Raw genomic sequence first — 13,540 nt, forward strand, 5'->3', positions numbered from 1 at the left:
CACTGAACTGCCAACCAAAGAACTTTTATTTTGTGAAACATGCCTTAAATACATGAGACCTCCTCTCCCCCCTATTCGCTCTCATGTTGGACTTCCTGTTTACATCACAAAGATAAATACAGTGGTTACTGACGCAGTTACTACCTGCCTTTTTTTTCTCATGCGCCTCTCGAAAGAGAAGGCTACTTCGTTTTTTTACACCTGAACAAAATTTTTGCTTTTGGAATTCCGCCTGACATCCCACACATAATGTAAAAACCCCAAGACTAGGGAACACGAAGGGACAGACAAAAACACGATGTCTTTTCACACAAGTCACACACGTCAAACACGAAGTCAAGTCAAACACAAAGTCAGGTTTGTGTCTGTCCCTTCGTGTTCTCTAGTCTCGGGGCTTTTACATTATGCATCATCTTCACCAGCTCGCTTGCTTCCTAGCCATTTTTTCATTGTCACACCCACATGTCAATAAGTGGTCCCCCAATGCACCGTATCTATTAGAGGTATTAGTTGAATGTTCTTTTAAACGAGTGTTCATGCACCTTTCAATTAAAAACACTGGAAAAAACCCCAGTGCTTTATCAACCAGCCAAAACACTCTTCGACGTCGATTCGGTCGTCGTGTACATCGCAGATCACCCTGTCACCAAGAGGACCATCCTCCACGCCATAGCACGCATCTTCGACCCCCTGGGGTACTTGACCCCCATCACTATATCCGCGCGCCTGTTGTTTCAGTCGTTGTGCAGTCTCGGTTACGGTTGGGATGCCCCGGCTGCTCCCCAGCAAAGTTCCGGTTGGAGCGAATGGTGTTCGCAGTTACCAACCCTCAACACCATACATTTGCCTCGCCACCTGACAACGGAATGTGACCTCGGGAATTCGTCCGGCGATCTTCACATTTTCGCTGACGCCAATCGGCGCGCCTACGATCGCCTCCCAAGGCCATTGGAACTGCAGTCTTCTCATCAGCAAGGGCCGGATGGCTCCGCATAAGATCCATCTCCCTTCCTCGCGTTGAACTCATCGGGTGCCTCTCCGCCGCAAGGCTCGCTGCTCACATCCGGCAACTTCCGTTGCTCACATCTCTGCCCACTTATTTTTGGACCGATTCTACAATAGCATTACACTGGATCACAGCCGACCTACCGTCCAGACGTGCCTTTGTTCAGCACCGCATCACCGAAATCAAACGCATCTCTGCCGGTCACACGTGGCGTCATTGCCCCGGACAAGAGAACCCCGCTGATCTTGTCACTCCCGGTGTGTCTGCTCAGCGACTCGCCGCCGAACCCCTATGGTGGCACGGCCCACACTGGCTCACAATGCAGGCCGACTCCTGGCCTTCTCTGCCCTCTTCAAGCTTCACCCCAGTCCCCCAAGATGAAGAACGCGTCACGCAGACCACTGTCTGCCCCGCTCCCTCGCTCAGGTTGCCGGCTCTTTTCGATTTGCACCGCTACAGCAATCTAAGCACGGTTCTCCGGATTACCGCTTGGGTACGCCGCTTCGTCACTAACGCTCGCCACACGGCGTCGCCCATATGCGGTCCCCTAACCGGGAAGATTTGGTGAGACAGAGTACAATGACTATATCCCAATGCAATCTAGCTGTTTCCTCCCTTCTTTGTCTAGCTGACCTTTCCTCTTTCATTTAATAACCTTTCACATATCTCTTATTTCCTGGCGTTCTAAATTGAGTATCATTTAAGGACGGCACGCAAGCCCAAGTATGACATGATTGTGTCTCGAAAGCAGGAGAATGGCAACTATCGGATTTTAAAGGATGACCCCTGTTCTGTACACCCCGAAGCCGATGTACTCGTACAAGTTGCAAGAACTTGGCCGATAATGCCTATGCTGTTTAGAGTCACATCATAACAGCAGTTTATCTCTCGCTTCTCTGAAATAATAGACTCCCTGTAAGAACTAAAGGGAGGGTTCACAGAGATTAAACGAAAGGTCAGCCAGGATAAGTCTATCGTAGGAGATAATTTTAATATCTGTAAAACTTGCGATTCATTTCGAGAGCTATCCTATTGACATAGACAAGATAACAAGGGCGTTTCCTTAGAGGAGCTATGCAGTCGCCCGTACACTGCTTTAGCAAAGTCGCAATGACTGTTCCCGTCCTCGAAGACCCTGTTTGCCGCGCGTGATCTGCTGCGTTTCTTAATTTTCCCTTCCGCTCAGTATATCACAGTCAACTTTTTTACACTTTTTGGGTGTAAATGGCTTGTGCCATGGCGCACACCTTTTTGGTGTTGCCGTTACACTCAAATGATGGGTGTTTTCTAATACACCCTTTAGTTAAGTGTATTCCTAATAAAACACTGTTATAACGGGTGTTTAAAAACAAAAACACATTTAAAAGGGGAGTATTCAATTGAAAACACCTTTCATGATGGAATTATTTGCTTGCAAATATTCCCTCGCAAATAGTCTAATAGAAGCTTCCGCGCGGCAGCATACCGAGACCACTGGCCGAGACATATAAGCTAAATTTCTAATATCCCTCCCTGTCAGATACTGTGTTTTTAACTCGGGCCATCGTCTATAATGTGATTACTTGCTGAGCGGAGCTGTGAAACCAGCATAATTTTTCTATCACGAAATAAAACACCATTTTTTACACCATACTTCAAATTCAAGTGGGGTGTAAAAAAGGTGTATTCGATGGTAAGCACCTTTTTCAACACCTCACTTTACACCTTTAACGATCGACATTGGATGAAACCTGGTGTATGTCGATATTGCACGTTTAGTGATGCTGTTTTTGCACCGTTTGCGGAATAGAAAAGGGTGTTTTTATAAGAGTACACCTTTTTTGAGCAAATAAAGGTGTAAAATGATGGACTGCGTATCACTTTTTTTTTTCTTCTGCGGCATCATCATTCACGGTTTAATATCTTTTGCTCTGTTCCTCTCTTCTTCGAATGAGGTTTCATACTCACTTTCCCACATTGATTTCCCAATGGGATACTGCAAGTGCTTTGAAGTAATGCGTTTGTTATGTTTGTTTGCTGTTTCGAGCAGCGTCTTTTAGCAGCACAAGTTGACTCTGTTCATACAATCGAGTTTGCCCATTGCATCACCATTAAAATCATTTGGCATACTTTGTACTTCCAGGTACAGTTCCCTATTCAGCTTCTATGGTGCGCAAGGTAAGAAGGGCACATACACTGCATGCTATCCTGATGTATTACTCAATGTCAAAAACGACAGTGACCCTCAGCGTATCCAAATTCATTTGATGCAAGGTTTCCTTTTTATGCATGTGGATCTCCTGTACACCACATATTAAAGTTCATATATCATAGTGTGAGATTAAACGGTTGGAGCTACTTATTTATTCACACATCGGGTAAACAAGACTTTCGTGCACGAGACTGCACTTCTTTTGGTTACATATATATATATATATATCTGTACTCAGTTATACATTCATGTATATATATATATATATATATATATATATATATATATATATATACGTGACCTTACGCGACCTTCTGACGCCATCCACTCAAACGTTGCCTGCCTGCGTACTGTTGATGAGGCCCAACAAGGCTGAAACAGCTGTCCAGTACTGGCATGGCGACGTTTGAGTTACAAACATATGCTATACGTGCAGCCAAAGAGCTCCGGCTATTTTTTCAATATATATATATATATATATATATATATATAATATAATATAATATGCATGTGTATATATCTATACTCATGGTACGATGCGACAGCACCAGAGGACACGTGATTCGCCGTGTTTGCGGCTCGTCAGCTCTGGGAAGCTGCGGATCGTTCGGAATTGGTCCAGGGGTCGCTCTGCGAGCGATCTACACCTGGGAGGGTGACTGAGCACTCCTCAATGCCACAGTGCAAGCCAGTGCATTATAATGCAGGGGGAAAAAGCCATTAAAGAAACAAGTAAATGACACTAGACGTATTTGAATTTCAATATTACAGATTAAGATGGCTTCTATGGCTGCAGGAGTGTTTCTGCCCTATCTTTTGCGAACTTATCCAAATCCGACTGGTGGGCTTCGGTTAGGGAGGTTCTATTACGGATGTCTTCAACCTCTCCAGAGACCTGACGTAGGGAGTCCTCACAGTGATCAATTAAAACGTCCAGTAAAGCGCTGGAAGCGTTGTTTAAGATTCCCTCCCACTTATCTTGATGTGCTGATTTAAGGTGGAACGTTGGCCTGACTTTTATAGCAAGTCCTCTGGGGATTTTGTTCTGTTCTTTGTACGATTTTAACGCGGTATGATGGGAGTAATATCGAGCGGATTTGTCGGATAATTTTCCAAGTTTCAAGAAACCTTGTGTGCTAGGTGAAGGCCGGCGACTCGAATGGGAATGGGTACTCTCACCGGCGGTTAGTCATTCTCGTCGAGATGCCCTTGCCGTCCGTTCTTGTCGTCGTTGTCCTATAATGCCGGCTTCCTCTATGGTGGGTCACGTACGATCCGGGATAGGAGGTGTGTCACGCCGGCGCGGTGGCAGTCGTCGTAGTAGCCGGGGCACCAGGTCCTGCAAATTGCGGCTCATCATCCATACCCCGTAGAAGTTCGGGTGAAGGCCGTCAGCTGCAAGCACCCGGGCTGGTCGTCGCTTGTGGAATAGGTGGTCCAGGTAGCACAGGTCGGGCGAGTTCCGGCAGAGCTTCACCAGTAGGCGGTTGAAGACTGTGGCTCGCGGGTTCCACTGGTACTCCCTCCTCCTGTTAACATAGGGCAAACGTCTGTTATGTGATCTTGGGAGTATCAGTGTTCACACAGCGGGTTCTATTCCGCCTCTGGCCCTGATTCTTTCCAGGAAGGAAAGGAGACACAGCGACGGATTTGAGGTGTTAATAGAATACAAACAAATGTTTATTTTGCATAATTAAAACATTATATAGGAAAATGGGGAAGGGTCGACGTTTCGGAGGGAAGCTCCTCCTTCTTCGGGACAGAAAACGCAACAAAACTGTCCAAGGCCAATGGGTTCAGCTTGCTGACGTAATCTTGTCTATTCGCGCCACCTGGCGTTCGTCGATGAGTCACGTTCTGGAAGTTTCGTTTGTCGCTGTCCGGTGTGGTGTCACTGCCCTGACGTTCCGGGATCTTCTGAAGTCAGAGCTGGGGGTCATCGTCTTTCTTCCAAAGGCGTCGTCCGTGGTGAAATCATTATCTGGGAGTCCGTGGTTTAGATCATCGTATCTGGGAGCCTTAGGTGGCCTCCTCAGAAAGTCGTCGTTTGGGCGTTGTTCTCGTGACCCTGTTGCTTCATCAATAGCCCATGTAAGGCGAAGTCATCTCTCGGGTTTTTCCGTAGCATTGTCCGTAGTGCGGGGATGTCCTCCAGCCGTATCTGAAAGAGAAGAAGAACAGGGCGACACGGAGGATAGCTAATTGTTTAAGTTTCTAACTGTTGACAGTACACCGGGATCTTCATTGATTGCGGATTTTATTATATTATTTATATATATATATATATATATATATACAGGGTGTCCACGCCAAGTGTGAACAGATTTTTAAAAAATATATCAAACACTTTTCCCGAGATGAAATCAATTGCAATATAGCATATGCTGAAGGGCACTCCCTGGGGGGGCATTAACAGACTCCTAAGGCAATGTCTTAATTAATTTTCAATAATTAACTTTTTAATTATAAAAGCTACGAAGTTGCTCCAATGAGAACATCTGATCTCTTCCGTCACCAGATACCAAAACCGTTTTCAGAACAAAAATCCGTTCGGTAGATCGTCCGCAAAACATTCGTGAAGGAACGCCACTTTTTCTTTATTTGGTTTATTGCGCATCTTCAAAGAAGCGGCTTTCCTTTACCCCCAGTGTGAGAGATTGAAAGAGCAGTGATCTGGATAGAAATTTGAACCAACTCAAGCAAACATTCATCAGTCGCCAATTCCCACCCAGTTTAGTTGAGGACGCAATAAGGAAGGCCCGCAGGGCAGATCGCAAAGCTCTGTTCCAAAACCGCAACCGCAAATCAGACAATGGCTCCGTCAACCTCGCTGTAACATTCAACAATAATGTTTCCAACATCAACAGTATACTTAACCGCCACCCAGGTATTCTTCGTCAGTCAGAGCGCATGCGACAAATCTTCCCGGAACCCCCACGTGTGGCATACAGGCGCACGCAAAAGCTCCACGATAATCTAGTCAGCTACAAAGTCAACCGACCGACAAGTCCGACGGCAGGCTGCCACCCGTGCAATGGCCGCAGATGTCAAATATGCAAACTAATGCGAAGTGCCCATGTGCTTAACGGCACAAATTCTAATTTCTTCGTCAAAATTCATGGTGACTTTGACTGTAATTCATCCAACGTCATTTGTGCCATTCAGTGCAACGCGTGTCAAGCACAATACGTAGGCCAAACCAAAACATCTTTTCGGATCAGGTTCAACAACCACCGGTCGGACGTTAATAAAAAGCCAAATCTTCCTGTTTCTCGTCATTTCAACCAGCCTGATCATTCAATAAATGACGTCGCGCTTTTTATTCTTCAATCAAACTTTAGCTCTGATAGAGGAGGGAACAACGCGAGTCTTACCTCATTTACAAATTCCAATCAATCATTAACGAAGATACCGGTGTACTTTCAACAGTAAGGAATCTGTTCGCCTAGATGGGATATACTTTTCCGTTTTTTCCTTTTATTTTCTTTTCAGCTGTGGCCTCAGTACAGCTCACCTGAGCTGGCTCCCCAAGAACGATTACATCACCACCCGGACTTCACCTTGCGGAATGTTCGAGAATATGACTCAGACAACTGCCACGTGGCATACTTGCACCGATTGTGACGTCACCCAGGGAACCTATTGCAATAGGCAACCCTTGTACAGGTCCCGACAAAAGTTTACGGAACACGCGAGCGGTGTATTTTCTCCTCGGTGCGACACCCTAGCGGCAAGCGGAAGCTGGCGAAATCAGGCCAGTTCACTGCCTCAGAGGGGTGGACGACTGCACTCTTAGCGACACACAGCGGTAGTTTCGGTATAATTTCTGTTGTATGTGCCCGCAAAGTGAGTTGGATTTTACTGTTGTGCTCATCAACAACACGTGATTCAACGATTGTTGAGACAGGGAGCTCGCCGCTATCATCGTGGTAACAAGGATGAATCATAGTGGCAACACTTTACCGTGTATTGCTTTTATTGGAAAGACAGGATATGTAGAGAAGACAAAGAAAGGTATCTGGTGAAGAGTTGCCTTATTATGGACGACGCGTGACGAGCTGATAAACACTTGACGTTGACATTGATAATTGATTGATAAACAAGTGACGTGAGTCACGAGTTGTTGACGATTGATTGATTGATTATGTGTTTAATGGCACAAAGGCAACAAAGGCCATAGAGCGCCAAAACTATGCTGAGTGTGTCGGAGTTGTTGACGAGCACAACAGTTTAATCCAACTCATTCCACGGGCACATACAACAGTAATCATACCGAAACTACCGCTGTGTGTCGCTAAGAGCGCAGTCGTCCACCCCTCTGAGGCAGTGAACTGGCCTGACTTCGCCAGCTTCCGCTTGCCGCCAGGGTGTCGTACCGAGAAGAAAATACACCGCTTGCGTGTTCTGTAAACTTTTGTCGGGACCTGTACCTCTTTTGTCCTGACGAAGACAGTGCCACTGTCGAAACGTCGACCATTCTTTTTTTAAATTTATGTGTTAAATTGCCCATTAAACAAATTAGTTTTTTTAACGTTCCTGTAATCTGTAGTCCACGTCTTATTATTTCACTTTTATTCAACTTCATAGCCGTCTGATATATTAACCTATTTGTCTTATACAGGGTGTGTGCTGAAAAACGTGACCCGCATTTTTACATGTAACTCGTTGTCTACTTAGCCGAGGAACTTCCGGTGGCGCACGACGGCGTATTTATGCGTGCGAAAGCTACAAAAAAAAATCCTGGAAGCCATACACAGCGTAAAAAAGTAAACAGAGCGCGAAAACATGGGCTTCCATGCATTAGAATTGGGCGGTCGTGACAGTGCATGGTAGTGCATTTCGGTCTCAGGAGAGTTATGTGCAGTCACCGCTAGGGGTACTGCCGATGAGCATCCATGTGAGATAGCTCCCCTAGCGGTACTTGAACACAACTCTCCTACGTCCACCGTGTTGCCCTTTCACATACACCCTGTTGTCCACCATGTGGCCCTATTCTGATGCACGGAAGCCGACGTTTTCGTTGTTCCGTTTATTTTTTAAGCTGAGTATGGCTTCCACAATTTTTCTGCAGATTTGGCACGCATAAATGCGCCATCGTGCGCCACCGGACGTTCGTTAGTTAGGTTGACAACAAGCTATGTGCCTAAATGCGGGTCACGTTTTTCTGCACACACGCTGTATATATATATATATATATATGTTTGGGACTTATAAATATATATATATATATATATATATATAGGTATATTACCCTGACGAAGTGCAGTCTCGTGCACGAAAGTCTTGTTTACTATGTGGAAATAAATAAGTTGCTCTTACCTTTTAACATCACTCTGTACGCCCCGCGCATCTAAACTGTCGCTTGCACAACACAAGAGCAAAAAAAAAACAAAAAACATTCACTTGTTCTGATCGGCTGGCGGCTGCGGACCTCTTTCTTTCACGACCTCGACTGAGGACAGCTGACACAGTGTACAGGCGCGCACCCAGAGACGAATGTCTTTTCGTGCACCCGGCCATACGAAACGGCAGGGTCACCAGATGTGCGGTCCTCAATGAAGGGCGTGAAAGAAAGAGGTCCGGAGCCGCCAGCTGATCACAACAAGTGAATGTTTTTTTGTTTGTTTGTTTTTTCGCGCGCCCCGCGCACCGAAACTGTAGCTTGCACGGCATGAGAGCATCGTCGTCTGTAGCGCTACAACTCTTTGGTTTACTCACCACCGGCAACTTGACATCGCTTATTTTTTACTTCGTATCTTAAAGTTCATATAGCCAAGTAAAGTAAAAAAATATTAAAGTAAATAATAACAACATGACAGGAGTGCAGGCCAGGGAAAGGAAAAATTCTGGATGTGTAAAAGAGGCCTTACTTGTTCCCCGTAAGTGCGTGTTCTTTGCGACTTCTGTTTCATGAGTTGGTTGCTGTAAGTGAGTGTTCATAGGTTGAACTTATGATTGTCCCCTTGGTCTTGACTCCATCTTTTTGGTGCGCCTATCGTTCACAATGAATTACAGTAAAGGATAAGAATAATGACTGCTACGTATTCTCACGATGAATTATGAAGGTGGTGGGGTAGGACTCTTGCCTGCTGATCCACGTCTGAATAATGCACTTAAGTGTTCTGACGATGGTAGCGATGGTACATCGACAATAAACGGAGTGTTACCATCACGTTCGCTGAAAAGCAAGACTTTCCTCTGCGGCAATAGCAAACTGTCGAAAATAATAAACAATAGCAAATGGACGTGGTGAATGGACTTATCACGTCATCACTCCATGCGTGTGTGTGTGTGTGCGCTAAGATCAACATTGTATTAACTGGTTGTTCATGCATATCTGCAGTGTACTCCCCAGACGAGTCCAGAATTTGCACTCGGGACAAATACATTGTGCTCACTGATCAAGCCTTTAGTTACTCTGCATACGACGACCTTGCATGGGGGCTGGGAACCAAGTGAGTGCTGAAACCAAGTTCTCGCGAACGTATTATTTCGACCTTGTATATATCACCACTCAACAGAGGACCAGTACGTTTCTCTGCACAGTAATGGCCACTTAACTTTCAGCGATTAGCATTGAGGATCATGGCATTGGAGTATGGAGATTTCTCCGAAGGTGCACATGCATCGAGCAATTCTCCGCATAATGCAGCACACAAACACGCTAATTCGCTTGTCATTTTGGTCTACATTGCGTTCACAGAGAGAGATTTTGCGGTAAACTACATAACGGTTTTCCTGTTGAATATCAGGTTTGTCGGTACTCGAAAGTGTCGCACTTGTACATTTAGGTATAAATCCTTACGTGTTTATTTGCTGAAGAGTCATTTCACTTGATGCTGTGCATTTCAGGATGGGAGTTGAAGTGTACAATCCTTCCGACAATGTTTGCCTCAACATTCAGAACGCATACAGGTGAGCCGTCTGCCACGTAAGCCCTCAGCTCGGATCCGTATACTTATACACACAAGGTATAATCAACCAATCATGCAGCCGACTGGTTGTCTCCTTCGTCTGTTTTCTTTTAATTTGAATTTGAAATTTATTGAAAACTTCAACATGACAAGTAGTAGCGGTACCTAGTACAGACTCCTGGCCGTTCACTCGGTCACATTGGGGCGGCGTAAATCGAAAGAAACTATATGCGTACCAGTAGTACCTAGTAAATAGTGTCGTCGTGAACACGAACGACTGAAGTAATCAAGCTTAGGTACAAGATATACTGAGGTCAAACAACAATTATCTGGTTATAGTAGTCAAAACTTAACCAAAGATAACGAAATACTGTGCCATAATACATTCCAGAAAGGCAAGATGCAACGGTGCACACACCACGCATGTTCGTAATATTGGCATTGCGCGGCAAAGAAATAACACGTTTTACCCGTACCCTCCTAGACTAAACAACATACGAGGGCAAACCGAAAAAATAGGGGAGGCTGTGCCTGGAAACGGCCGCGACTTTTGACGTGAATGGTGGCTCGCCGTTGTGGGCGTGGGCAACGTCACGACTGACGTCTTGGGGAATGGACATGGAAATCGATTTTGGTTGTAATATCAAGACCGTGGAGCTCCAGGAAGCAACATCGTTCACGTAGGACATGCATCCTTTAATCATAAGCTCGACGAAGATCGTAAGCAGCGAGCAAGAACTGGACTTTTGCGTGCGCTGAATTGTTGTTGTTGTTGTTGACGTTGTAGTGGTTGACTACAAGACGAGATGCCCAGAAATTGCTCTTCTCCCACCAAGGACTTTGTCGTGAACCACAGAGCCCATCGATTCCTGGCGTCAGCACCTCTTTTCCCTGAGTTGTTTGCATTCGTTAATTTCTGGGCGTTTGAGGCTTACTTGTCTGTGTCGTCCCTAATTGTTGGTCTGCCTCGGCCAAATCTCGTTGTTTACGTTGTATGGGAATGTACAGCTGCAACGTGAAATCACAGCAGTCTGTGAAAACATTTTCATCACGTGTCATGACAGCTCCATTGGTAAAAAGCAAACCAGTTAGAGGAGCGAAACTGTGATTGATAGGTCGAGTCTCTTTTTGTGAGTCCTCCCAATGGCTAGACTCCGTTTTAATATGCAGCTCTGGGCTCGTCGTTGTCGGCCTCATAGAGATGGCCAATGTCAAGACTGACGCCCTGGGGGAATGCGCGTCCTAAGCCGACTTCTAATGGAAGTGTGGCGGCATATGTCTGACCCTGTCTGACAATGACCTTTTCTGGGCCGAAAATCGGACGACAGATTAGCGCCTACTCCAATCAGCTCCATCGCTCCAAAGCACGTGGCCCTCTGACATGGAATGTCACTGGAGTTGTGCGTAGTCCTGGTTCCAGCAGCTTTGCATATAGCAACACGTGGCAATCCTATTCCTACTTTCTTGGCTAAAATCAGCTATATTGTGCAGAAGAATTCTTCTGCACAATATAGCTGATTTTGAGAGAGAATGAACAGTGTGTATCGACTCTATATGCACCACAAGCTCTCGAAAACAGAGGCATAAGCGGCACCTTTAGTGACATATGTGCCAATGGCTCACCAGTATGTGTACAAAGTACGCCTCAGGTTGGATCTCCAGTGGGTTCCAGCACATTCTCGTGTATCATGGAATGCACAGGCGGACGGCGCCTCAGGAGCAGCTCTCTCATCGAGGAGACGAGCGAGTATTGCATTACCGTCGTTCTATTCTTCGACAACTAATGGCACCCCTGTGCCAGTGACATGTATGCCTGTAACAGTTCATCCAACGCTTGCTTTTCGGATGCCACGAAACATCCCCCGTCGATACGCTGCATTCATTCAAAAGTAGAATACGACTCAACGCATTGTTCTGTTCTGATTCTGTTCTGAGAAATTAACGAATGCTCGAACGAAGGTTCGATTCCTGGCGTCAGCACCTCTTTTCCCTGAGTTGTTTGCATTCGTTAATTTCTGGGCGTTTGAGGCTTACTTGTTTGTGTCGTCCCTAATTGTTGGTCTGCCTCGGCCAAATCTCGTTGTTTACGTCGTTTACAATCGCCCTGCCTCGTGTCTGAATGAGAGAGTGAGTGAGAAAGATGTAAGAGAGAATGGGAATAGCGTGGTTGGTTGTCCGTCCCCCCGTACTTGAGGCACTCAATGGCTCAAGGGAAACGGCGTGCTGGTGTGGTGTAGCGGTTAGCATATCTGACCGGAAATCAAAAGACCCAGGTTCGATTCCTGGCGTCAGCACCTCTTTTCCCTGAGTTGTTTGCATTCGTTAATTTCTGGGCGTTTGAGGCTTACTTGTCTGTGTCGTCCCTAATTGTTGGTCTGCCTCGGCCAAATCTCGTTGTTTACGTCGTTTACAATCGCCCTGCCTCGTGTCTGAATGAGAGAGTGAGTGAGAAAGATGTAAGAGAGAATGGGAATAGCGTGGTTGGTTGTCCGTCCCCCCGTACTTGAGGCACTCAATGGCTCAAGGGAAACGGCGTGCTGGTGTGGTGTAGCGGTTAGCATATCTGACCGGAAATCAAAAGACCCAGGTTCGATTCCTGGCGTCAGCACCTCTTTTCCCTGAGTTGTTTGCATTCGTTAATTTCTGGGCGTTTGAGGCTTACTTGTCTGTGTCGTCCCTAATTGTTGGTCTGCCTCGGCCAAATCTCGTTGTTTACGTCGTTTACAATCGCCCTGCCTCGTGTCTGAATGAGAGAGTGAGTGAGAAAGATGTAAGAGAGAATGGGAATAGCGTGGTTGGTTGTCCGTCCCCCCGTACTTGAGGCACTCAATGGCTCAAGGGAAACGGCGTGCTGGTGTGGTGTAGCGGTTAGCATATCTGACCGGAAATCAAAAGACCCAGGTTCGATTCCTGGCGTCAGCACCTCTTTTCCCTGAGTTGTTTGCATTCGTTAATTTCTGGGCGTTTGAGGCTTACTTGTCTGTGTCGTCCCTAATTGTTGGTCTGCCTCGGCCAAATCTCGTTGTTTACGTCGTTTACAATCGCCCTGCCTCGTGTCTGAATGAGAGAGTGAGTGAGAAAGATGTAAGAGAGAATGGGAATAGCGTGGTTGGTTGTCCGTCCCCCCGTACTTGAGGCACTCAATGGCTCAAGGGAAACGGCGTGCTGGTGTGGTGTAGCGGTTAGCATATCTGACCGGAAATCAAAAGACCCAGGTTCGATTCCTGGCGTCAGCACCTCTTTTCCCTGAGTTGTTTGCATTCGTTAATTTCTGGGCGTTTGAGGCTTACTTGTCTGTGTCGTCCCTAATTGTTGGTCTGCCTCGGCCAAATCTCGTTGTTTACGTCGTTTACAATCGCCCTGCCTCGTGTCTGAATGAGAGAGTGAGTGAGAAAGATGTAAGAGAGAATGGGAATAGCGTGGTTGGTT

General features: G+C 46.1%; 1 protein-coding gene and 4 non-coding genes across 7 annotated transcripts in view; all 5 read left to right on the forward strand.

Moving 5' to 3' along the window:
• LOC135375311 (uncharacterized) overlaps positions 1-13,540 on the forward strand; it is a 136,205-nt gene that overhangs the window by 41,615 nt on the left and 81,050 nt on the right. For 2 of the 3 annotated variants that reach the window (XM_064608052.1, XM_064608051.1), the window contains exons 5-7: positions 3,129-3,163; positions 9,541-9,652; positions 10,050-10,112. The exons of the other annotated variant lie outside the window; for it this stretch is intronic. In XM_064608052.1, coding sequence (XP_064464122.1) covers positions 3,129-3,163; positions 9,541-9,652; positions 10,050-10,112 — 210 coding nt within the window. The remainder of the gene's footprint in view (positions 1-3,128; positions 3,164-9,540; positions 9,653-10,049; positions 10,113-13,540) is intronic. 3 annotated transcript variants of the gene reach the window in all.
• Positions 12,334-12,405, forward strand: Trnas-gga (transfer RNA serine (anticodon GGA)). Its single transcript has one exon. It is a non-coding gene; the product is annotated as a tRNA-Ser (tRNA).
• On the forward strand, positions 12,648-12,719 carry Trnas-gga (transfer RNA serine (anticodon GGA)). The gene has a single exon. It is a non-coding gene; the product is annotated as a tRNA-Ser (tRNA).
• Trnas-gga (transfer RNA serine (anticodon GGA)) lies at positions 12,962-13,033 on the forward strand. The gene has a single exon. It is a non-coding gene; the product is annotated as a tRNA-Ser (tRNA).
• Trnas-gga (transfer RNA serine (anticodon GGA)) lies at positions 13,276-13,347 on the forward strand. Its single transcript has one exon. It is a non-coding gene; the product is annotated as a tRNA-Ser (tRNA).

This window comes from Ornithodoros turicata, unplaced genomic scaffold, assembly GCF_037126465.1.
Source record: "Ornithodoros turicata isolate Travis unplaced genomic scaffold, ASM3712646v1 ctg00000850.1, whole genome shotgun sequence".
Taxonomy (NCBI): domain Eukaryota; kingdom Metazoa; phylum Arthropoda; class Arachnida; order Ixodida; family Argasidae; genus Ornithodoros; species Ornithodoros turicata.